Raw genomic sequence first — 25,805 nt, 5'->3', positions numbered from 1 at the left:
CAGCTGCTGTGTTCCTAAAACCAATTATAAAGACCCTGGCCCCCCGCCGGGAGGCTGCATGCAGGGCCGGGCAGGGGAGAGTGTGATCGTTAGCATCCACAGATGAGCTCTAACAAGGGGCCGGCACTGGGATGGTCAGATGGGGGAGACCCAGCAGGACCAGGATATAGATTTTACTGTCCAGACCTGGATGGAAAGGTGGAAATTGGAATTAGAGATGCAGGGGAGGCCTCGAATTTGATGTTTTATTAAAACTGAAGATTCAGTTCGAGAGTCCTTGACCAGAACTCTAGAGATTTGAGGTATTGTCAGTGGGAATCACAAAAGATGTGATTGAAAAAGAATTGGAGAGAAGAACCAAAGGAGGAATTCTTTCTCTAAAAGTAACTACAAATCTAAATGTCTAAATGTGGAAGTAAGGATATCATTTCTTCATAAAGCTTGTGGCTCTGGTGTGGTCCCGTGTTTCCTGTTCTTCTCTGAAAAGGCTGATCTGTCCTGTAAAAAGAAACATGAACAGCTCAGGTGTTATTGATTCTCCTCCTATCGAGCGTTGATAAAACTTTTCAGCAGTGGATTTGAAAGACAACCACATGACACAGACTCATTAAAATATATAAGGTAATGTATAGGAGGCAAGAAAGATGGATTCACATTGATTTCAGGCCCTGAAGCTGCTTGTGGCATCAGTCTTCACTATAATGACAGAACGGAGTCCATCTTTGAGGAGTAAACAAGTCTGTTAAAATCACATGTTGATTTGAGTTTGTCAATAATCAATAATAATTATTGATAATTGGAAAAAGTCACATTTAGTGGACTGACATATAGATGAGTGTGTGCAGCTGGATTGTATTTCAGGGCCCAGTAAGGTTTGAGCTCTGCTGATGTGCCATTCAAGTTTAGTTATGATCGGTGAGTTTGTGAAGAAAGAACTTTACACAAAAATCTCTATCAAAGAGTAAACAGCCCCACAAGGTGATAAAGTAGCTCTGAGGGGTCAGCGGGGGTCAACATAATCCACTGTCACACACACACACACACACACACACACACACACACACACACACAGACACACACATGCATGACTGCTTCCACATAATCCTCGCTGGGTCCAAAGCAAATATAGCCGTCAGCTTGATGAATAAGTGATCAGCGGCTCTAAATAATAAATAGAAGTTATTATGATCAGCGGCAGTGGTGTGACTTCAGGGTTTTTTCCTTTAAGCTTCAGGACGGAGACAATAAACTGATTGTATGTATTATTCATGAAGCAGTGACACACGCCACCGATCCGTTGATGAACCCCTTGCACCTCCGGCTCCACATGTTCACGGCCGGTCGTTACGTGGAGTATGTGGCTGTGAGGTGTGAGGTGGCTCGCCGCTCTATGAAGGCGCCCCTCACACAATGTTAACAATCAGCTGTGAGGGGTGTTAATATCCAGGTCTGAGGTCAGTGGCGTCTTTTAGAGCTCTTACTGAACTGGAGAGGCACTCGATGGATCCCAGACCTCCGCCAAGGCCCATCCTTTTTGGGCTGATTATACCCTGAATATAAAATGGCTGGATTTCCCCCTTTATCCAGTTTCATATCAACATTTTATGAGTTCCTCTCTTAGCCCACGTCTCATCCTTCTTCTGCAGTTTTCTGCCTAATCCTGCTGAAATCAAACACTGCAACAAACAAATGGACCGGGGCAAAATCAAAAACCTCCTCAGAAGAAGTAATAACTGTGATCGAAATCCAGACGCATAACGAGGTGCCACTGAGAATCACCACCTCCAGCTCAAGTATCCGCCGTCTCTCCGTGATGACATGTTTTTGAGCACGATGTGATGATTTCAGCGGTTTCAAACATCCCACTGATTCTCAAAATAAAGCACAAATCAGCATCTGGAGCCCAGAGGGGATGTGATCAGTGATGATAAGCTGTGCACAGGCCTCCCTCTGTGAACACTTGAGGGCACAAAGGTCAAACCGGTCCTGTGCCCCCCCCTGCGTACGGCCCTGGGGGGACCCTGTAGCAGACGTGGAGGTGAGGGGGGCCGGTCCCCGCGCCCCCACAGGTGCGTTGCAGCGCCGGTCACGTGTGGACCCGCCTCCAATAAAGCTCAGCCAAAAGTCAGCGCTCCTCTTCTTCCACCGCGAGAGGAGGCAGCGGAGGAGCCGTAAAGCGAAACCACCGGGGCCCGTGTGCGTGCAGGCGGCGCGCGGACATGATTCATCGGTGAGAAGAAAGCCCGTCGGTAACCGGACACTGCGGCGGATCTGGACCCGTGTGGAGCGTGTGTTCCGGGGGGAGAAGGCCAGGTGAGTTAGCGCCTCCTCCACCACGCGTCCCCCCGGCTCCTCCATCCAGTTGTGCGTCAGCGATTTTCACTTTGAACCGCAGGAGCTCGTTTCCTGTGCGTGTGCGTGCGTGTGTGTGTGCATCTCTATCGGCGACTTTATCTGCACGAACTCTGCTCATCTATAATTCACCAGCCGCGGTCAGTGAGCCTGACAGTCGGTCAGTGAGCCGGGCTGTGAGCACGATCCCCCCGCGACGCGCAGGGTTTCCGCAGCGCGTCAGGAGCCGCCGCCTCCTGGAGCCCGGAGACCCCCCGATGTCGCAGGAGACGCGTGGACACTGTCCCGGGTGATTGGATCAGGTAGAGACGGCGTGCGTGTGTGCAAAGTGCAGCCGGGGACAGTGCGCGGTGCTCCGCTGCATCCAGGTTCTCTTATCCCCGGATAACAGCCTCCATTTAAACACCAACTATCATGCAATGCAAATTAAAGCAGGTTTATATCGAGCCCTAATGGCGCCAGGGCAGCACGGTGCGTGACGTGCAGCCTGGTTCGTTCGGCACCGGGATCACAAGTGCGACACGGGGAGCAGTTTGAGTCTCATCACACGCACACACCACTTTTATGATTTAGTGCATTGACCCCCCCCCCCCCCCCCACTGTCTGTCTGTCCCTCTCCAGCTTCCATAGGCTGCAGCACCAGTGAGGCAGCTCCGTGGGCACTGGAGAGTCCACGATCCAATTGGGGGAACCAGCGAGGGGAGCCCCGGCCTTAACCACTGCAGGAGGAGCAGAGGAGACAGAGAGAGAGAGAGAGAGAGGACACCACAGGAGCAGCAGTAAGAGGAGGAGGAGGAGGAGGAGCAGCCTGCGCAGTTCAGAGAGGAAGCACTGGGCTCCGGCGCCGAGCGGCATGACGGACTTCAGCCAAACTGCGCACTGACTCCGCAGGATGCACAGCCGGTAAACACGCACAACTGCGGGAATCCAACGCAAGAACTGAGCCCGACCCAAAGCTGCGACATCCCCGCCGCCCCCCCACCCCTGCTGAGCGCCGTGGCCTTGCCGCGGACATGGGACATGTAAACAGTAGCCGGGCTGGATTTTAAACTACACGCACACATCCCACGTCCTCCCCCCGCCCCCTCCATCTCCTCCCGGGCCGTCCCGAGATGGAGTCGGAGACGCGGGTCGAGCCTCCGCAGCAGCAGCAGGAGGAGGCTGCAGCCGCGGAGCCGCCCATGCACAGCGTCCACGGGACCAACCGGATCCGGCCGTCCTCGTACCGGGCCCTGCGCAGCGCCGTGTCCAGCCTGGCCCGCATCGACGACTTCAGCTGCGAGAAGATCGGAGCGGGCTTCTTCTCCGAGGTGTTCAAGGTGAGAGAGTTTCCTCATCGCACTCAGAAGTTCATGCACATGGTTTATTATACATTTTTCTCCAGATTAAGATTCAATGTGCACATATTTCTGGGTCTACATGGAAACCCAGCATCCGTCCTGTCTGTGTTAGATTATTTATGATGATCAGACAAAGTGTGAACTCAACTTGTTCCCAGCTGCCGACTTGTTAACTCCACTCAACTTGAGATCTCACCATCTCCAAAAACTATGGCAACCAGTGCATCCCAGACTCAGCACCAGTAAGAAGCTGGCAATGGAGTAGATGTGATATTCTGACAGGCATCAGTATACACCTCCTCCTCGTCCCCTCTCCTCCTCCACACGTGTTTGTGTCCTCCCTTGCACAACATGTGGGTCACTGCTGTGTGTTGTGGTGTGTAAGTGGATACGGTCAGGACGGGTAGATTCTGGCACACGTGCAGGTAACCCTACACTCAGGTCTCTGCTGGGACCAGCAGCCCTTGTCTCTTTTGTCAGGCTGCTGCTCACTGGTTTGGAGACTGTGAGTCCAGGGAAGCCTCATTAGAGATGAGTGGTCCCATATCGTCCTGTGGTGGGAATCATCTCTGAGAAGAGATCTTGTTTTATAGGATAATGATTATTTATTTGTTTATGATGGTTTAATCTTGAGCTCTATTGGGTTTAATTGATCATGTGCATGCTTGGATAGTTTTTGTAATATTTCATCTTTTTGCTTATATTTATTATATCTTGGCTTATTTTTTATGTTGGTATTTTTAAAATCTTTAAACGCACAATTTGATTTGAGGATGATTTACTTCATTTAGCTGAATATGGAGTATTCAGGATGAACACTTTGACATAATGACTTTCTCTTGGGTCATAAATAACAGGCTGAACTCAGCACCGGGGGGGTGTTGGAGGCGGGTTTGATGACAGATTAACTGTCTCACTAAACGTCTGGGTACCAAAGTCAAGTCCTCCTCAGTCTCCTGAGTCGTTTTCCCCTAATCATCACCGTGTCGTGTGTTTAGTCTGACTCTTCACTTCAAACTGTAATTCCCTCAAAATCCAACTCACTCAAGATGCGTCCACATCGAGGCCCTCGTGGTGAATGGGAGATTATTAGCAGCATCGTGGGAGCAGGGCCGAGACTCACGGGACTAAATGTGACCTGTTGGTGTTTTCATAGTTACCCCCCCCCCCCCCCCCCCCGCTTCCTCTTTATTTACGTGGCTGTTTGCTTTATGGGTTTGTAGCCCAGTGGGTGATGTGGGTCTAAGGTGACAACTTCACTGGGAAAACAAACCGGGATTTTCCATATTTTGAGTAACTGGAAATTGGCTCATTTCTGATGCTGTGGCTTGAAATGTTATTACGTTTTAGAAATAGATGCAGATTAGATTTCATCCCTTCTTATAATTAGTGTCATAAATCAAACCAAATTTTTTTATCTCTTGACACCTTCGGGGAAAACTTGTCCGGTACCCTTTTCCGGAGTTTGTATTTTACATATTGTTGTTTTGTGATCCACTTTGAATGTTTGGTGTGATGAGCGAACAGAAAGATACTGTAACATGCAAAGATTAAAACTTGGCAGGAGGGAAGAGTCATATTTCTTTTCTGTTAACAGTAATTCATACATATTGAGAGACGGTGGATTTACAGGACCGGGACATTTCATCCATTTAAAGTTAAAACCTACTCTCTGAACAATCGGACCCTCCACTTGTTGTATCCTCTTTATTTCTTTGCCCTCCAGAAGCCCCTCCCTCAGCTTTGCCCTTTGAATGACCAATCAGCATGCAAATGTTTACAACTGGCACTTAGGTTTGGATCAACTCGCCCTTTTTAATCGAGCCATAAAAATGCAAAAAATGTAACCGTAGTTATCAGTCCCATTTTCAAAAGGTTGTTGACTGAAGGACTGTTCGTGGAGCCTGCCTCAGTTCAGAGTGTGAAACCTCTCCCATGTTTGTGTTGATTAGATTCAGCGTGAACTGAAAGAAGTGTGTATGTCGTGAGCACTTTACATTCAGGCTTTGAAATGGACGTCCTGCTCTGGGCTACAAAGGATCTGGCCTCCTGCCGTTTGTGTGTGTGTGTGTCTGTGCATGTGTGTGTGTGGAGCTTCAGTGCAGATCAATGGCGGCGCTCTGCAGGCAGACATTCACCTCTGCAGCGAGCGATTGTGCAACCCTGGAAAAAAACACAAAATAAAAGTGCGAGACAAAACACGCGGGAGAAAGGAAGGGAACACGCGTGTCAAGACAAATCCTTCAGGTGTTGTTTTTCATCTTTAATATGTTCAGAGGGAGTTCATGGTGTGTGTGTGTGTCCAGCTTTGGCCTTGTGAGACTCCTGTTTTGGTCTGTTTGCATGTTTTCAAAAGCTCGAGCAATAAAACCACTCAGAAAGAAATTGAACCATTACTCCCAGGAAGTTCTAATTGTCTGTTGTGGTTTTATTTTTAAACACGATGGTTTAATTGCTAATTCGATTTCTGGGTTAGTGCGTCATTTCCCAGCTGCTCCCCTCCTGATTATAGATGGTGTATTTGCTAAGGCAGATAGCACCATGCTGTCTAGGAAGCAGGAAACACAGAACAGGCCTCTTATCCCATTTGTTTCTCATTTGTCTCCATCATTTACATGAGACATGAAAATCTCATGACGGTGTTTTCAGAAGCCGGCAGAGCGTCACCGTCCGGTCAGAGACAAGATCAGAACCTAAAGTCTCACCTGTGGCTCCATATTGGTCTTTAGGACCCCGGACAAAATGGATGTGATCCTAAATGTAGTAGAAAATATGTACAATTTTATGTAAAATAACAAATGTGGACCAAATATCTATAAACAATATCTCTAACTACACAAACTTTTGAAATGCGTCTCAAAGAAATGGTTTCACCTTTTTGGAAACCAGTTATTGACTTCCTGTCAGAAGCTGGGTGAGAAGATGTGAGCGTTGTCTGTATGCTAATGCTAAATTTGTTAGCTTAGCCAAAGCTTATTAATTAACACATCTTTGTTTAATCTGTACAAATGTGTAAAAGTAGCATGTTGTGGTTTTACAGGCTGTTTTGTTCTATTCGTTGAGGAATGGGCCAGGATAGACGTTTCTGTATTTACAGTTAACTAGCTAACAGCTAACGGCTAGCTAGGGTTGTGTATTTACCTTTGATCTTCTCATTCATCTCTCTGCAAGAAACCAAACACATGTATTTCTCAAAATGGCAAACTCTTTTAAATTATAATGTTTCTATTTATGTTTTCACTAGTACTTGCCAAAAAACTGAACCCAACGTTCATGTAATATTTAATTATATATTTAGTTTTGTCCACAGTCACTCAAAATTAGATAAATTATTGTTTTACCCTGTTTCAATCATCAATATTACCAATTCTTAATTTCTAGGAATAACTTTTAGGAAAAGTGACTTTTAACTTTTGTTTAACATCAAAAAGTAGTATTTATATATAATATTCTTAACAGTCACTTTTGTTTTACTCAAGGGAGTAGGTTTGATTTGAACATTGGTGGGGTCCGTGGGATATGAAAGTGCTTCCTAAAGTTGATAGGTTTTTTTTGTATTCGCAATGATAATTGAAAAAAAAATCAATAAATCGGCTTAATTAACATGTTTATAATGCATATCTGAATATCAAAAGAGAATATGCATTCTGTAATGTTATAGGTTAAAGCAACTAATGAAAGAAAATGAGTCAACTTAGAAGAGTTTTCAACTTTACTCTGGTGCAACTGTAAACAACATCAACAACATTGTAAATAAATATTTTTGAAATAATACAACAACAGGTGTATCACTAAATGTACAGGTCAGTATAATTTCCTGCTGGGCATTTCTTCCTCCAGTGCCCATGAGCCAGCTGCAGGGTCATCAGCCAGGAATCACTAATACTAACATATACACAGATTAGTGTCCATTGTGCTCTTCCTATTTGAAAGAACCAAACACATGCCTACGTCTTTCTGTAACAGAAATGAACTGCTGATAGATTTCTTTAAGGTCAATGTTGTCCAGTGTCTCCTGATGGACATGGCACACTGCAAGATTGTTCAATCTGACTTGAGTCATGGTGGTTCTCAGCCATGTTTTAAGCCTCCTGAGAGCACTGAAACTTCTTTCAGCCTCAGCTGATGCAACTGGTATGACTAAAAGCAGCCTGATAAGGGACTCAACCTGATCAAACAGACCTCTCACTTCAACTGTCAATCCTCTCATTATTTCTGCCACTTCAACACTAGATTTGACAGTGTATTTGGACCTAAACATGGCTAGTTGGACCTTTAGTATGTCCCTGTTCAGCTCTGGGTACTGATCTACAATGTCATTCACTTCTCCAGTAAGGAGAGTTTCCTCCAGCTTTTGCAAGACATTTAGATCTGGTTGGTTGAACCTCTCCTCAAACTGAATGTGCACACTATCAAGCATTTTATAGAACTCTGTTCTATAATGCTCCTCTGCTGACTTGGGGATGTGCTGGCTTGCTTCACTCGTGAATCGTTTTGGTGGCTTTCTTTGGTGAGGAATCTGAATGGGCTCAATCCCAAGGGAGTCAACCATAGCCACTGCTTTCTCAAAAACCTCATGAAAGCTCTCCCGATTTCTTTTGGCATGTACAGTAGATTTCACACACTGTATGGCACTTCTCATACCTGCAACAGTTTCAGTCCTTTTTTGAAGGGATGTGTTCAGACACTCCAGCTCCTCTATCACTTCTAATGCCAGACAAAGACCAAGTACCGTTTTCCCTTTCTCAAACCTCTCACGCAGACCATTTGCTCTCATGCCTGTGTTTGACCCACTTGATGCCATCTCCTCCAAGCTAGACAAAACACGTTCATACTGAGACAGCACCGCTCTGATAGGTTTGCCCCGCACTGTCCACCTGGTTGGACAAAGTGGTCTGAGTGATTTTAATGGTACCTCTGAACTTATGGCTTTGGAAAATATGTTCTTGAATTTTCCTGATTGCTTGTTTAATGTGCCAAGCTCATGCACCCACTGTAAGGAATCATTGATCAAGGGACTGGCTCTGCATGCAGACTGCGTAATCAGGTTAAGACAGTGTGCCCCACAATGCACATACAACGCTAACGGTTGCTGTCTCTTCAGTTCTGCTTGTGCTCCAGAATATTTGCCTGACATATTAGCAGCACCATCATATGTCTGGCCTCTTAACCCAGAAATGGGAATATTGAGCCTCAAGAGGACATCCTCAGCCATTCTTGCAATCTCCACTCCAGTAGTACCAGGGACCTCATACAAACCAATGAAAACCTCCCGTGGTACCAGGTCATGGTCCACATATCTAAAACAAATAGCCTCTTGTTCTGTTCCTGTGACATCTTGTGTGCCATCAATGATGAGTGAATACTGCAAAACTGGTAGCATCTGGATGGATTGTGCAATACTCCTGACAATACAGTTTCCTAGCATCTGCAAAACCTCGTTTTGCACTTGAGGAGAGGTATAGTCATGACAGCGAGCTAACCAACTATGAGACGTACATCATCCCTGGCTTTAAATTTCAGAAGTTGAAATAGATTGCCATCTTTTGTCTCATGGCCTCGCAGTGCTATGCCCTGCCTGGCAAGGTACTGTATTGATCCTACAATATTTTGTAGGCAGTACCTAGCATCCTCTTGTTGCTGTGCCCATGCACTTGAGAGCTGCGAATCTATTGGGCTTCCCTCTTGAGCACTAACTGTCATGGCATGATGGTGGGATTTGGTATTTTGATGCCGCTGAAAACTGGCAAGTGCATTCTTCCAATTATTAAATCCCTTTGACGAAAAGGCAGGGTCTACCTTTTTATATAGTGTGCTTTTCTTTATAGTGTATGTTTTCACACAGTGAAAACAGAGAACCCCTTTGATGGAGGGGCTATAGTGCAGCCATGGATACTGCTTGAACCAACTCTCTTGAAAATGGAGGAGCTTGTGTGGCAGCTGTTGAACTGGAATGTAATTTGGGTGAGGTTGGTTTGGTTTGTCCAGAATATCTTCTTGAATGCTGACAGTCTCCCTGACCCTATCCTTGGCACTCTCCCTGCTGCTCTCTCCATTTGGATCAGTTTCCTAAGAAATCACAGTATACATTTGACCACGCTGTAGCAACTACTGCAAACACAATATTAATATAGGCCTATTGTTATTCAGGTCATAATCAGACTAATATTTGACACAATGCTGAATCTCATGACTAACATATTAATCATTATTGAACCTCACCTGTGATTTTCCAGCCTCTCTTCCATCTCCTCCAGCCTCTCCTTCTCTAGCCTCTCCTTCATCTTCTACAGCATCTCCTCCTCTGTCTCCTTCTCTATTCTCTCCTCCAGTCTCTCCTTCTCTATCCTCTCCTCCAGTCTCTCCTTCTCTATCCTCTCCTCCATTCTCTCCTTCTCTATCCTCTCCTCCTCTATCTCCTCCAGTCTCTCCTCCTCCAGTCTCTCCTCCTCTATCTCCTCCAGTCTCTCCACTGTCTGTCACCTGACAGAAGTATGTTGATGCATGACATATGAACAGATATATTAGGGTACATACATGGGTAGACAAAATGTTCACACAATTATTATGTTTTATTCCCCCAAAATATATATGTATAAAATCACATGAGCATCTGCAATGTGCTTGTTGTTACTGTAAATGAGAGGGAAACCTTGAAGGAAAATAAAGGTTATTAAATTTAATTAATGTTTATTTATCCCCAAATTTTTTTTTAAACCATTGCTCCCTTTCCACACAAATAAAACATGAAAATAATGGTAGGCCTATACCTTAAAATGCGGATCTCTTTGGCATTATAGCCTATGCTGACTAATAATCAATATCAGTATTGTTATGGCTCTAAAATATATAACCTTTTAATTAACTTACACGTTGACTTCTAAAGAAGTCTCTTATGTCCAGTTTTCGTTTCTTCGACATCCTACACACACACACACACGCACACATGCACGCACAGCGCGCGCACGCACAAGCATAAAACACACACAAATTTAAGTGTTACTGCAAATGACATCACTGATATTAAAATCCGTCTCGCTGACGTGACCGAAGGCAGAACTTACACTCGCAGATGCAGATATTAGCTATGCACTGAGGCGTCCTGTTGCTCCTCCTGTCTGGGACTAGCAAGTTGCCGGTAGCTTTTTTTTTTTTAACAAGCAGATGGAGTGACAGCGGGGACGGCCAATCAGGTTGAATATAGGTTTGCGGGAAACCGCTACAGCCAATCAAAGCGCGATAGTTGTTTAGAGGCGGGACTTCTATCAGAGACTGATTTTTAACCCTTTGTGTACTATAATTATTGCCTAAACAATACGGACAGCGGGTGTATTATTGGTAGGGACTACACAGTAGAGGCTGGATTTTGGTAGGGTCGGGACCCTACCGTCCCTATATAATCCTACGCCCTTGGTTTTACTTTGTTGTCAGTCTCGTACACAGGTTATTTGTTCTGTGCTTTCAGCCGACTCGTCTATTTTCATTAACGCACGTCCAAGAAATAATTTCATCTCTGATTCGGTTGTTTGTTTTGGTGATTGTTGAAAAAAGGGGAAGCGGGAAAATTATATTTGGAAAAGGCCACGTTTATGAGTCAGAATTTCTTAATATTAAAACTAGTCATCATGGAAATTGTCAAATCAGCTGTTATTAGTGTGGGATGGGGGGGGGGGGGGGGATTTTATGCTTTATTTGATAAGTTGAAAGAGGAATTGGATAAAAAACAGACAGAAGTCTCCAGAGGACAAATTCTGTCAACATGATTGTGCATGTGTCTGTGGTGTGTGTGTTTGTGTACAGTATGTGTGTGTCAGCTGCTTGTGACACAACGGTAATGTGAAGGAGAAGCGTTGCCAAACACTGCTGTGGTGCCAATGCTTTTGTGTGTGTGTGCATGTGTCTGTGTTGTGTAGATCTCGTTTTCATCTGCTGTCAACAACAGTGGCTTTGGCAAAAGTCCATTAGGCTCCATTTAAATCATCACATGTCTCCGTCTAACCTGTCCGCTTACAAACTAATGAATTAAACTGTAATGATTTTAGTTTCATGTGTGAAACGTTTTGTCTGGAAAACAAAACGCATAACTTTGCTCGAAACATCAAACATGTATTTCTCATATTGGATTTTTTTGTTGTGCATGCACACACATGTTGCAACTTTAAAACTTGTAGCTACTTGTTATGTTTTTGCTAATAAGTTTATTTTTATATAATGTCAGTAGAGCTGCAGCTAATGAATAATTTAATTATCAGTTTATCTGAGGCTTATTTTTAAATCCACTGAGGCTGTTATGACTTTAAAATGGCCGAGAAGCTTTTGGAGTTTATTCGACTTAAGTGGCGAGATGGGCTTTTTTTATTTATCATGTTTGGGAACTTCTTGTGGGGAAAAAAGGTGAAATTGTTTTAAGTTTGTTTAATTTAATCATCAAAGTTGTTGCAGACTAAAGTATTTTAAGATGAGTAACTAAATACATGACGCTTCAGAAGAAAAGAATGTGAATCTTTATTGGTTAAGGGTTCGGTTCAGCCGTGAGTCCTCGTGAATCTCTGCATCAGAGACGGAGAGACTTCTTCATCAGGACGTGTTGAGATGTGAGCAGTTCTCAGTCTGTCCCGGCTGCTGCTGCAGTTTCCACTCCAGAAAGACAAAACGACAACACAGGAGGGTGGAGGGGGAAAAAACGTACACAAACAAACCTCAGTCCATCATCAGCTGTCACCTTTGTGCCTGTGATCGGTTTCAGCGTTCAGGATTAGGAGACTGTGTGTGTGTCTGTGTGTTGCTGTTGGGTGGCGGTGTCGTTGGAATGGGAGAGCCAGTGCAGACTTGAACATCAGGGGCTTAGCAGTAAGGACCTTTCCCTCATTATCCCTCTGCTCCCTCTCTCCAGTCGGGGCCTGCTCGCCTGCCATTCACTGTGCAGGTATGTGGCCGTGTTTATGTTCTGCACAGACACACAAACACAAGGAGTGCTGATGTGCCTGTCTTCACTTGAACCACCGTGTTTATCGCTTTAAAAACTCTTTCAGCTGGACCCGGGATTGAAAAAGGGAAGTGTTGGGCAAGAGTTACACAATTATCTATTTTCTGATCCTTCCTCCTCCTCCTCCTCCTCGGTATAGTTATCAGTGTTTTCATAAAGTGCATCTCCACAGACGACTCGTGTTGTGTTTACATCAGCGCACAATGAGCGCTTCCTCCCGTCCACATGTTGTCAATGTGGTCGTCTTGGGCCCGACCTCGAGGAAAGCCACTCCCTTGTAATAGGGTAAACAAGCGGCTCAGTGTTTGCATGAGCGTCTCGCCACTGTCACAAAGATTGTTGGATGTTTTTCTGGCGCAGCGGCTCTGGGCTGTTTTTACTGGCTCCGTCCCATCGTGCTTTGAAGAGTCAGTCCATTGAAACACCATTTGAAGTCTCTGCCTCCAGCCTGAGACCCTGGAAATGGGTGTAGTTTAAACTGTGGCTCATTTAGAAGTGGAATCTTTAAAAGTTTAAACAGTGTTTTTTATAATAATATTTGAATGAGCAACCAAACTTTCTGGAAAATGAAAATCGAGGTGATAAGAACTTCCTAAAACGACAAAGATCTGTGAAAAAATGTATTTAGATTATTTTTAATTTGGTCCATGTCCCATGAGTTAACATGGAGGAGGCTGTGTTTAGGGCGACAGGGCAGCCATCCACCAGGGGGCGATCAAAATGTTTTACCTCTACTTTTGGTCAGCAGTCATGTTCTCCATCTTTATATACAGTTTATGGATGAATCAAGCTTCACCACTCTGGATCCTACATTTCCCATAATGCAATACTGCCCTGTAATTCAATTTCTACTTCCAAAGCATGATAGTGATTCCATTTAGATTTTTTTTTACTTTACCTCTTTAGAAAATGTTTAATGTTGTGAGCTGTGAATCGGATGATCCAGATGTTTCTATAATTTAAAAAGCAACATGGCACCAAGGGTTAGGGTCCTTTAAACTGTCAGCGGCTGGGAATGGATGGGAGTAATGGCAGAAAGATAAAAGTTAATGACACAGAAGAAGAAACTGTGTTTAATGTGGATCGGTCGTGTCGAGGTTTACAGCCAATCTGCTTAATAAGGTCAGAGCCACTGCAGAGCTGGAAATGAGGAATGAACCAGTGACCTGCTGCTGGGAAACGCATCTCCATCTTCTCTCTCAAGCTTTCGATGGGGGGCGTGTTCATCTCCGTATTGGACCTGCACTGGTCTCCTCCTCTTGCTGCGGTGCTGTTTCTGAACCAAGTCGCCTGCACACACTCTGCTCGCTCTGACACTCCCACACTCTCCTTCACGCCACAGCTGAGAGCTCGGCCTCAGGCGATGGCTTGGGCCCCGAGTTGCTGTGTAGGAGAAGTCATTTTCCCAGAGTGAGTCGAGTTCACAGTCTCCTCTCACTCCAGCGTGACGCTCTGGTGTGAAAGGTTTTCCCTGGTTGTGTCACAAATGTTGCATCTGAGGCAAATTGTGCTTTAGTTCGGTTAAATCCTGCAGAGGTTGTGTATTTAATGACGGGGATGTTACTGTTTGAGGAGCAGATCCTGTTTTATGTCGGGTACTTTTGAAACTACTTTTCGAGGCATGTGTATATATATATATTGGTGTATATCCTCACCACCGTTCATTTGTCTTCCCCAGTGTGGCTCATGTCAAAGTGAATCTAGATTTACGAAGGTGTGTGTTCAGCTGCTGAAACGACAACAATGGCTCCTGCTGGTGGGAAGTGTGTGAAGTAACCATGACATCCAGGAGGGAGAGGAGGCCTTCAGAGCTGACCCAGTGTCTCGAGGCAAAGTCATACGCGTGTGTGTGTGTGTGGGTTGGTTGGTTGTGTGTGTGTGTTTGTTGTGTGGTCACACCCCTGCTCTGCACCACTGCAGCAGCATGTAATTTCTCCTGCAGAGAGTTTTTCTCTGTTTGTCTGAATCTCCGCTACAGTGGGAAAGTATGTGGACACCTGAGAAGTGTTTTTCACACATACTCAAAGTTTTGGCCACATTAACGTAAACAGCATTTGGTCTGACTGTGTTTAGGAATACGGATATGAATGAATAAAGGAGAATGAGATTTGGTGAGGTTCTACAACATTGTATTCCTGTCAATTTCGGACTCTTCATCTATAGTTTTCTAAAACCCCGGTTACATCTCTTTGCACAAGAACATTAATAAAACATCCTCACGCAAAAATAATACACGTAGATTGTTTCCATCTCTCATCTCCATCCTTACACTTTGTGAAACTGAAACTAAAGCTAATGGGATTCCTCCTCCTAATGTAATCTTCAGTATTTCGAGTTCGGAAAAGCTTTTAAATCCCAGATATGAAAAAAAAAAAAAAAAATCACAAACGTCTCTCTTGCCCTTGTGTGCATCCTCATTCTGCAGTTTCAGACAAACCTTCCTCCTCCTCCTCCTCCTCTGTGCATCAGTCGACCACATCGGGCCGCCGGCTAATGACAGACATCGCTGCACATGTTGGCGGCGCAGAGCGGGAGCGCTGCCGGTGACCTTTCCTCTGCTGACGGCAGGACTTTACAAGGCCAAGGACGTTTGAGAGAGAGAGAGAGAGCTTTAGGGAGTGTCCATCCTGTGAGCAGATGTCTGTCCTAGGTGCTGTTGTGTGTGTCTGTGTGTGTGTAGGCGGGGATATTGTCATTCCAGTGGCAAGTCTGTGGAGAAGACCAGAGAAGACACCTAATCTTCTCGCGTCCTCATTCCAGAGTTTTTAATAACACACCCACACACACACACACACACACCTGAGAAATGCCACACCAGGTTCCACAGCTTGAGTCACACACTCCTGTAATGACGGTGGGTTGTTTTGTTCGGGGGGGGTCAGGCAGCGTTGCAATACCAACCACTGCTGCATCATCAGATGTTGGCTCATGCTTGCACTATAACCTGGGTGTGTGTCTGTGTGTGTGTGTGAGTCACCAATGTGTGTGTACGTGTGGCAGCAATGTTACACTCCTCTCAAAAAGCAACAAGGCAGATGTGTGCAGAGGAGAGGCGGACAAGTGCGGAGTAAAGCCACAGTCGTGTTTGCCAGATAAATGTGTGTCAATAGAAGCAGGAGTGTGTCTGTGTTGGTGGTGGTGGGGGGGGGGTGGTCCTTATCGGCTACACAGCCTCATCCTCCGAGTTGTGTCAACGCATCCAGAGAAGCAGAGATTAGTCTGCACCGCCTCCACACTCCTGCTGGGTGTTTACATTTCTGCTCGGACTTCACACTTGCAAGATGAGCTACAGCTACTGTGTAGTTTGTGTGTGTCTGTGTGTGTGATTTACATGTGTGCATCCATGCATGTGTTGCAGCACTTTGCTAAAGGCCGACGTCTTCAAGTGGATCTGTGGAGAAAGGATTTAGTGCTCTAGAGATGGACCTGGTCATTGACTGGCTGTTAAGAGGAAGAGGGCCTTGCACATCCTCTGTGTGTGTGTGTGTTGTGGGTTTGTGCGTGCATGTGTGTGTTAATGGCATTACTTGCTGCAGTCTAGTCTGGTCTCTAATTGGCTTTGTGTTTTTTTTTCCATCACCACTCTGAGCCACTGAGATGCAGGCCAGTGTCACACGGACTTCAGCCCCCACAGTTGTGACTTCAGGCCTCGGTCTCTCTCTCTCTCTCACACACGCACAGACACACACACCCTCCCTCATGTCTGTCGTTACACTCTCGCGTAACTAATGAAGACACAACCTGAAACCCTCCAGTGCCACTTCAACTTTATTAATAGCTCGTATGAAATGTTTGTGCAGTAAAAGTCTGATTCCCGGTCCAGGACGGAAGCGTCAGTGTCACCACCTCAGAACCAAAATAACAGGTTAGCATTATGCGGTCACTCGAGTTGATTGACGGGTCTGTTAATTAGAGCAGCACTTGTAATTAGAGCCTGACTAATGTGGATCTTTTGGTTTGAGGGATTAAAAGATCCTGATCCTGATATTCCACCTAATGGGATTTAGCTCAAAGGCATATTTGTAGCTTTGTATTGTTTGATTCTGATGTGTTTTTATCAGGTTTAGTGTTTAATTCTGGCTTGTATGATATATATGAATTATCTATAGATATTTGTTTATAAGATTATTCTATTTTTATAACTAGGGTTTATTCAATTGCTGATAAATCATTAAATTCGAGTCTTTTATCATGAAAGTAAAGAGTTATAATTTTTAGGGTCAAAGCAAATTACAGATCAGCCCCTTAAACATATTAGATAAGAAAAAGTACTCATGCAAAATATAATTTAAGAATACTTAAACAATATAACCACACATGACTGTGGTTTTCTCACGTACTTTTTCTTTTAGAAGTTTATTCTGGCAAATACGCCTGTGGGGGGGCATGTCGCGTCTCAGCCAAAGCAAATATAGAAAACTCAGCTGACCTGCAGCTAATATTAATATGTCATCAGTGTGTGGTGGTTTAATCATGTGATTGTATGTTGTTTTTTTTTAATAATAAATGATTATTAATCCGGAGCTGCAGGCCTGTTCTGTTCTGATGGTAAATATCCTCCTGGGCTGTTTTTGAATGAAGCTTCCCATCGACTGTTGTGTTCCTGTGGAAAGTGGAACAAGCAGTAAATGGAGTCCAGGGGGTCGAGTTGCATCATCACCCCGACTGACCCATTTCTACACACACCGTGCTGAGCTGGCACTTTTGAGAATCTCTTCCCCTCGTGAATCGTTCCAGTCGATCAGAATAACGTATTTGTGTGTTGTGTTGTTTTATTGTGTGATCCAGGTGCAGCACCGTGTGTCGGGTCAGGTCATGGCCCTGAAGATGAACATCCTGGCCAGCAACAGAGCCAACATGCTCAGGGAGGTGCAGCTCATGAACCGACTGTCCCACCCCAACATACTCAGGTATTTATTTCAGCTGGTCCTCGTCTCTGTGCATCTAGAAGCTGTTTTTCCTCCTTGTTGATAAAGTGTTTGTGTGCTCGTCCTCCAGGTTTATAGGAGTGTGTGTGCACGAGGGGCAGCTCCACGCTCTCACTGAGGTAAGACTCTGTTAATCTGCTGCAAGATGTGCAGGATTTTATTTATTATTAATAGAAAGTGTTATTTTTTCAAACAAGATGGTTCAAGTAAGACTGTCACAAGTAAAGAATCTCATCAAAACATTAAATGATTCAACTTTTAAGACTTTCTGAGATCATGTCCCAAAAAAAACCCTGTTATTTATACCACTTATCCTTTGAGGGTCGCTGGGGGGGTGGGGGGGTGGAGCCAATCCCAGCTGACGTTATAGAGCGAGAGGTGGTTAAATAACTGCTGGCCCAGGAGGTAGAGCGGGTCGTCCATTCTGAAGCGCCCTTGGGCAAAATACTGAACCCCCAAATTCCCCTTTACATGAATGGGTTTGTGATTAGAATTAGAGCAGCGTATAGAAGAGCTGTGTGACTGACCTGTCCTGTAAAGAGCTTTGAGTGGTCGATGAGGCTGGAAAAGCACAATACAGGATGAACACAGACAGTTAACCATCTTCTCAGACGTCACTGGTCTGAGACCTGTGATGGGTTGACCTGATGTTGCTGTTGTAACCGAGCAGTGAAAAGGAGAGCGATCGGCAGATAAGAGGTCGATTCGATGCTCTGACGCCTGAACTCCTCTTTTCATGATGTTGTTATTGATCCAAGAGGTCGGCAGCTTCACAAAGGGACTGAAAATAAGTGTCTTTATTATTATTAATTGGTAAAATGATGAGTTTCCTTGGATCACTAAGAGAAAACTGTTCTGTTAAACCCAACAAACAGAAGAATAGATTGAGCAAACAGATTGACTCCAGTTTCCCCAACGATCCTGAAAGTGGTATAAATAATGGAAGGTTGGAAGTTAAGGGGCTTTACTTTAATAGTTCAAGTCCCAAATGGGTCCGAGCAACATTTCTATAATCCCATTAGAAACCATGGTAATAATGATGCCGATAATCTTGGTAATATTGGTCCCAGTTCCCCCAAACAATATCTGAAGCAGCTCTCTGATATGAAACAGTTTATAAATGCGATGCTCACTGAGCCGGAGTAATAAACCTCTGGTGTTTGTCCCGATGCTCCAGTTCATCAACGGGGGGAACCTGGAGCAGCTGCTGGGCAGCAATGTGTACCTGTCGTGGAGCGTGCGCCTCAGCCTGGCTCTGGACATCGCCCGCGGGCTGCAGTATCTGCACAGCAAGGGCATCTTCCACAGGGACCTCACCTCCAAGGTAACACACACACACACACACACACACACACACACACACACACACATCACTGAACATCTGCAGACTGGTGCTCCACTGGGACTCTGCTCCTATGTTACATGCACTAATGCACATTTAGCTGCAGTCACTTAACATGTAGACGCTCCAACACAAGCTGAGGAGGTAACATTTAAACTTGGGTCATGTGATACAAGATTCCTGGATCTGCACCAGAAATATAATGTGTTGAGTAGTTTCTGAATCTTACTACAAACAAACTTTGAAGTAAAGTAGATGTTTTGAAACCGAGCAGTCACATCTACAGAATAAATGCTGATCTCCTGTAAACTGCTTTACACTTGCAAATCAGATTCTGAGTGGCGGTCGTGGTCATGTGGCTGCTAAGAAGTAGAAGTTGTGAAATAATCCCCTCATTGTTTAAAAACACAGAAATCCACTCATTTCTGATGCATGTTTGCAAAGCGAGCTGTTCACAGCAGGAGCTTACATCCCTGCTGAAACACCTGGTAATAATGTGACATGTGTGACCTCTGTGACCCCGTGTGCAGAACTGCCTGGTGCGCTGGGAGAGCGGCGTGTGCTCGGCCGTGGTGGGAGACTTTGGCCTGGCGGAGAAAATCCCAGATTACAGGTCAGTCCCACAACGGCCCATTCATCAGGAGCCTCTATCAACACGCTGTGATTAGATAAGGCGGGCTCGATAAAAAAAATTCCTGTGCTCCTCTGTGTCCCGGTTATCTCTCATATCTCCTCTGAGCAAAGTGCTTCTTCTTTCTGAGTCACAGGGACGAGAACTCACTCCGTCAACTTTTCCACAGTTTGTGTTTAAACCCCCCCGGCTTCTCTCTCTCTCTGGAACGATTCTCATTTGGACAAACAGCAGCTCGACTCTGAGTTGTTGTCAAAGTGGAATCTGGAATCTGCCCGGGTGACGTGACGCAGCTCGAACCCCTCGGCCTCTTCCCGTGTGTTCACAGCTGCGTGTTGCTCTTCAACATGCAGCTGACATTTATGTGGCGTGTTTTTTATTCTCCACCATCAATTCACCACCGGCCTGAGCTTGACCATAAATGACAACAATCCTCTGACGTGTGCGTTTTATCTCCTTCAGCTGGTTGTGGTCCTGTGACGACACGTCTCAGTGTGTGATGATCACAATCTTGAGTCCTGAATTAGAATTTTTATTAATGCAAAAGTTTAGTAGAATGAGAAGTGAGTGTGGAGAGGGCCTAAAGGATCTGCTCCAGAATTAAACTGTTAGATTTTGAAAGATCCCTGCAGACAATCAGCTGAACACAGGGCAATGAAAGCATAATCTCCTTTCTGAGGCTTTATTACTTCCTACTGAACTTGATTGTTCTCATAAAAACAACATTTTTCTTTGCGTGTGTGTCACTGTTGCATTCCTGCACCTGTCGGACATGACTCCTCTGTTTGCTCCAGCCTCTCTCTCCCTCTCTCTCTCCCTCTCTCTCTCAAGCAGCTGGTGATTGTAGTTTTCTCTCACTTCCGAGTTCATGTTTGCTTTTTCATTCCAGTCAAACACGGTGATATCCTGTGGCAGAGAATGACTGATGTTGACACGTATTGAATGTGTGTGTTTTGTGTTAGTGCTGCCACTGTGCTTGTGGCATGGGAGGGAAGGAAGGGAGGGAAGGAAGGGAGGAAAGGAGAGGAGATGGCGTGGGTTTAGGAAAAGCACTCCAAATAAGGTCAAACTATTCCAGTCGTCCTCCAGCTCTCTGTCGTGCTGGATCTCTCTCGGCCCCTCGTATAACAAGTCACTCTTGTCCTTCACCCTCCCGTGCTTCCTCCTCTGTTTCCCCTTCTTTAAGTCTTGTTCTATTCTCAGTTTTCTCTCTCTCTGCTCTCGCTCCACTTCTCCACATGTTGTTTACGTTGGGAGCCTCTCTCTCGTTTCTCCCTCTGCCATCCCGTCGCCGCTTGTAAATGTGCAGTATCATAGCCCACAGTAGCAGATGGAAATAGCCCAGAGAGGAAGTATCTGCCAGCAGGGTGTGTGTGTATATGTGTGTGTGTGTGTGTGTGTTTGTGTGTGAGGGCAGGCATGTGTGCAGGCACGTTGTCCTTGCACATTCTTGGGTTCCTTCCTTTTTCTTTTTTTTTATTCGGTTAAATTTCACAACCATATCAACAGATAACTGAAAAACACTGCGGTTTCTGAGATCCAGAGGAAGTTTCAACTTGCACCGAGCAGTTTGTCCTCACACAGCCTGTGTTTGTGTGCTTTTAAAAAAAAAAAAAGACACAATGAACAGCATTCAAATCCTGCTTGTTGAGTCAATTAAATCAATAAGAATCAAATGTTTGTTAGAAATGATTTGCTGTCATAAACAAACATTTTATTTCAGGTTGTTTTAGATAAACCTCAAAATAAAACTATTTTAAAATGTTGGTGTGTTGTTGTTGTTTCCATTTCTGTGATAATTTTTCAGATTCACTCATTTTAACTGATTCAGAAACATTAATATTATTCTAACACAGTTCTGTGATACTTTGAGCTGCAGGATCCTTTCAAACTCGGATCCTCTAAGTGCTCATTTCCTGTTTCCTTTTATTTGTTTAATTTATCTTTTATTGCCTCTGTTCTCTTTCATGAAGCCTTTATCCATTTTATGTAAAGTGCTTTGAGTTCCAGTATTGATAAACTGTGCGTTTCCTTCTCTCCTCCTCCGTCCTCCCTCCATCCTCTTCCCTCTTTCCCTCAGTGAGGATGAAGACCAGGAGCCCCTGGCTGTCGTCGGCTCCCCCTACTGGATGGCCCCCGAGGTGCTCCGAGGAGAAGTGTACAATGAGAAGGTAATGACAGATCCCTGCCTTCATCAGAGTGCAGCTGCAGGTTGCTGCAGCGGTCCAAGGTCCACAGTGGGTGTGATGTGATGATAGTCACTCAGAGAACGGAAGCTGAGCTATACATATTTAATAATTCAGTTATGTGTCACAAAAGCAAACATGGATTTCGTGAGTAGTTTGATTGCATAAGAGCTGCACGCCCTGCGAGGGGTTAATGGTGTCTCTGTGTAGCTTGGTGGAAATCCTCATTAAAACTTTGAGTTTTATTTAAGTGATGATTATATTGTTCAAGTTTTATGGAGGAGTTGCATAATCCTGTTTTCAGATCCTATATGTCTAAATAATAGTAAAGCACATGTAGGTGAAACCTGAGAGAAAGTAAAGACTACATTTTTTGTGTGTCTCTCTTCATCTTCGTCATCTCCTCTTCCTCCCTCTGCGCAGGTGGACGTGTTTGCGTTCGGGATCATCCTGTGTGAGGTCATCGCGAGGATACAGGCCGACCCTGACATCCTGCCACGTGCCGAGGTACGATGCCCTCACACCCCCACCACCTCCTCCTCCTCCTCCTCCTCTTCATCACATACTCATTTCATTAAGCCGCTGGTTACAGAACAGTCCGACCTTGTGTGGAAAGATGATTGGAATAAAAGACCTGTTGTTAAAGGAAGTCGAGTCCGAGGATCACATGACTTAAAACTGTAACTGCAGAGGGCTCAAATGAAGTGATGACCTCTTTATGATCCCAGTTATGTACATTTAAAACAATACCATGTAGATTTTACTGAGCAACAGCGCCCTCTGCAGTCGGGTGTGGGGATGGATTCTGTTCGGCTCTGGAGAAAAACGACCTGAATGTGTTGACTGCTCAGTCCCACTCACTGAACTCTGGGTATTAACCATGATCCTCTGCTTCCTGAACACAGTGGAGCTGTTGGTTCACACACTGTAGTTTTCAGTTTTATAATATTTGGTGTAGTTCTGGACACGGGATCCGTGGAACTCTGATTCAAAGCTTTGAAGCTCTAACAAAAGCTTCTCTCCCTCTTGTGTCTGTTGAATAATTCAGCAGCTTCATCTCGACATCAAACGAAAGGCTGATGTAAAAAGATATATATTTTTTATGCCGTGTAATTTTTGGAAACAAATTTACAAGCACAAAGAAAAACCCCCGGGGGAAACATTCGTACAGACATGTCTCTAAACCCTGGTGTCCTTCTCTTTGTGTCTCTGCAGGACTTTGGTCTGGACGTTGAGGCCTTCCAGCAGATGGTGGGAGACTGTCCCTCAGATTTCCTTGAACTGGCCGTAACCTGCTGTAATGTAAGAATCTCCCATCACTCCTTTCTGGTTTATTCCCTCCCGGTCGTCTCTGTGTTCATTCTGCAGCTCAGTTCCTCCCTCCTGGTTCAGTGTGTCTCTGTCTCTGTTGAGCTGTGTCTCCTCTGTCCACCATGCTCAGTCTGATTCTGTCTCTCCTGTCAGATGTCTTCAAAGCTCCGTCCCTCCTTTTCCCAAATCGCAGAGGAGCTGGAGAGGAGGCAGGCGGAGAGGAAGCAGAAGGACGAGGTCAAACGTGAGTCGTCACCTGAGCTTCAACTCATATTCCTGAAATGTTCCTTTGTTTAACCTTTTTGTTTGTCTCTTTTCAAAGCCGTCTCTCCAGCCGTCGGGCCCCTGCGGAGTTCCCTCTCCCGCCCGTCGGACCCTCGACTCTCCCGCAGCAAGTCGGACATGCTCCACCCCCAGGACACGCCCCCCTCCGTCCACCTGGCGCCCCCCGCTCGCGTCAACCCCTTCTCTCAGCGGGAGGACCTGAACGGCGGCAAGATCAAGTTGTTCGACACGCCCAGCAAGTCGGTCATCTCCCTGACCTTCACGCTGCCCCCCCCGCCGGACTTCGACGACCCCTCAGCCTCGGAGGCGGACGGAGTCAACCTGCGCAGGAGACACCGGCGCTGCCACTCGCTGCCGTGCACACCGCCCCCCCACATCACGTCTGCCCCGAACACCGCCCTCACCGAGGAGGAGTCCCCGTCCGAGAGGAAAGGTGAAATAAATCGAGAGAGCTACAAAGACGCGCTGATGGAGGGGAGGGAGGCGGGGGAGCAGAGCAGCGAGACGCAGCTGGCAGGAGACTCGGGTCTCCCTCTGTCTCTCGAGCCGCAGTCCCTCGACCAGGAGGAGGAGGAGGAGGAGAAGGAGGAGGAAGAGGAGGAGCAGGAAGAGGAGGAGCCCATGGACTGCACCAGCTCTCCGGACACACAAGACGAAAGCACTTCATCTCCTTACTCCGATCCCTCGCCTCCTCCCTCACACTCCTCCACTCCACTCCAGCCCGCCACCCCTCCCTTCTCTAACGGCTGGGGGTCCGCCATCTCCAACGGGCCCCCGTGCCTGCCCCCCCTCTCCTGTTTGGACAACAACAACGTGGTCGTGAGCCGGCCGCTGGGATGGAGCACCTCGACCCCAACTGCCACCACCACCACCACCACCACCAACAACAACGGCTACCACTCACCTGGAGACCCGGCCGACTCGTCCCCCTTCAGCAGCGGCCACTCCCTGGACCAGGAGGAGGTGGTGTCCTGTCCCGGCTGCTGCCTCGCCGGCTTCCGCTTCCCCTCGCTGTGTCTCCGAGCTCCGCCGCGCAGGAACCCCTACAAGAACCTGAACGGGGACCACGCCGCCTCTCGGGGGCTGCTCAGTCCGGGACCCAAGGGCCTGCCGCCCTCCCCTAACCCCACCACCACCACCACCACCACCAGCCTGGCGCCGGGCCTCGCCTTGCCGGGGGCGCAGACATAAGCCCCGGCTCCTCCACACCAAACACACGAGTGGAGACTCTGCACCGAAAGATCTTCCCTGGAAACGAAGTGGCTCTTCTTTTGAATTTGCACAGATTTGAACACAGCAATACTCTGCTTCTCCTCCAGACACACTGTGCGGTGCAGAGCTCCACCTCCTCCCGACCTGGAGCGTGGCTGAGTGGTGGTGGTGGTGGTGGGACTGGGAGCTTTCTCTCTTGACTTTCTCTTGTGTGTGTCGCCCTCTGCTGGGCTGAGGGCGTCGGCTGTGCCTGCGTGGATGAGACCGACGAGCCGATCCGCATGTGGACACTCGGGGGGGCGGTCGATTCAGAGCCTGTGTATTTTTGCAGATGTCAAGATTCTTATGACTGATGACGATGATGCTGGAATGAGGAATGTTAAGCTTAGTATTATTACTGTTGCAATGATTTGTTGATGTTTGGTGCTGTTTCTGAATGAACAGGCAGTTTTTGCTTTTGTGTCTTTAATTATCAAGGTGTATAGTGCACTGCTCTGAGATATATATATGTGTGTGTGTGTGTGTGAAAGTGTGTGTGTGAGTGAGTGAGAGAGCTGTACACCGACTCTTTTGGTTTCTGTATGATTGGTGTCCTCCCTCCTGGTGAAGCACTTCATCTGTATTACTGTTGTTAAAAAGGAAGCTGTTGATGTTATTATTACTTTTGGGAATGAACGGTCGAAGACCTGCTTAAGAGATGTACAGATTCTTATTATTTAAACATGGCATTGAAATAAAACGATAGAATGCAGTGGAGTTGTCCTGACGTGGATCTGATTTCTGCCTTTTCTACCGATAAAGATCTGGTGAGTTTAAATGTGGTTTCATGAGGAGACTGATTATCATTCTAGATAATTATTATTTATAAATGTCGGAATATAATCAACAAATACTGGATGAACAGTTTTTACGAGAATAAAATCATAAAAGAATGTGCAACTGCTAGAAGATTGTTACAACTCAACAGAATGTGTTTTATCATATCTTCCTGCTCGAGGGTTTAACTTCTTATAGTTTCAAACTTTCTGGTCAGAAAACAATCTGTTAATCTTCAGTTTATTGAGAACGTGAGCAGCTGAACCTTTCTATAAAGCGATAGAGTAACTTTCTCCTCTTCCTCTCATTCCTCTGTTTTCTCCTGCTCTCCTGCTAAGTAGCTTACAGCCTCTTCTCTCTCTTACAAAGTCACCAGCCTCCAATTAAGCCTCCTGCTGTCTCCAGCCCATCATCCT

At 45.9% G+C, this 25,805-nt stretch overlaps 1 protein-coding gene across 2 annotated transcripts; it reads left to right on the top strand.

The window, feature by feature from the left end:
* Positions 1-3,464: 3,464 nt before the first annotated feature.
* Positions 3,465-25,324, top strand: tesk1b (testis associated actin remodelling kinase 1b). Of its 2 annotated transcripts, none has more exons than XM_053416555.1 (10): positions 3,465-3,671; positions 17,467-17,588; positions 17,677-17,725; positions 18,784-18,930; positions 19,479-19,561; positions 21,660-21,750; positions 22,189-22,272; positions 22,981-23,067; positions 23,230-23,320; positions 23,399-25,324. In XM_053416555.1, exons 1-10 carry the CDS (start codon positions 3,465-3,467, stop codon positions 24,550-24,552), a joined length of 2,115 nt encoding a protein of 704 aa, XP_053272530.1. In that variant the 3' UTR covers positions 24,553-25,324. The 2 variants fall into 2 exon arrangements, with proteins under 2 accessions (XP_053272530.1, XP_053272531.1); XM_053416556.1 differs by lacking the exon at positions 3,465-3,671 and adding an exon at positions 16,409-16,543.
* The last annotated feature ends 481 nt before the right edge of the window (positions 25,325-25,805 follow it).

This window comes from Pleuronectes platessa, chromosome 23 (genome assembly GCF_947347685.1).
Source record: "Pleuronectes platessa chromosome 23, fPlePla1.1, whole genome shotgun sequence".
NCBI lineage: Eukaryota > Metazoa > Chordata > Actinopteri > Pleuronectiformes > Pleuronectidae > Pleuronectes > Pleuronectes platessa.
The sequence above is the reverse complement of the archived record's forward strand: the minus strand, read 5'-3'. Positions and strand labels throughout refer to the sequence as shown.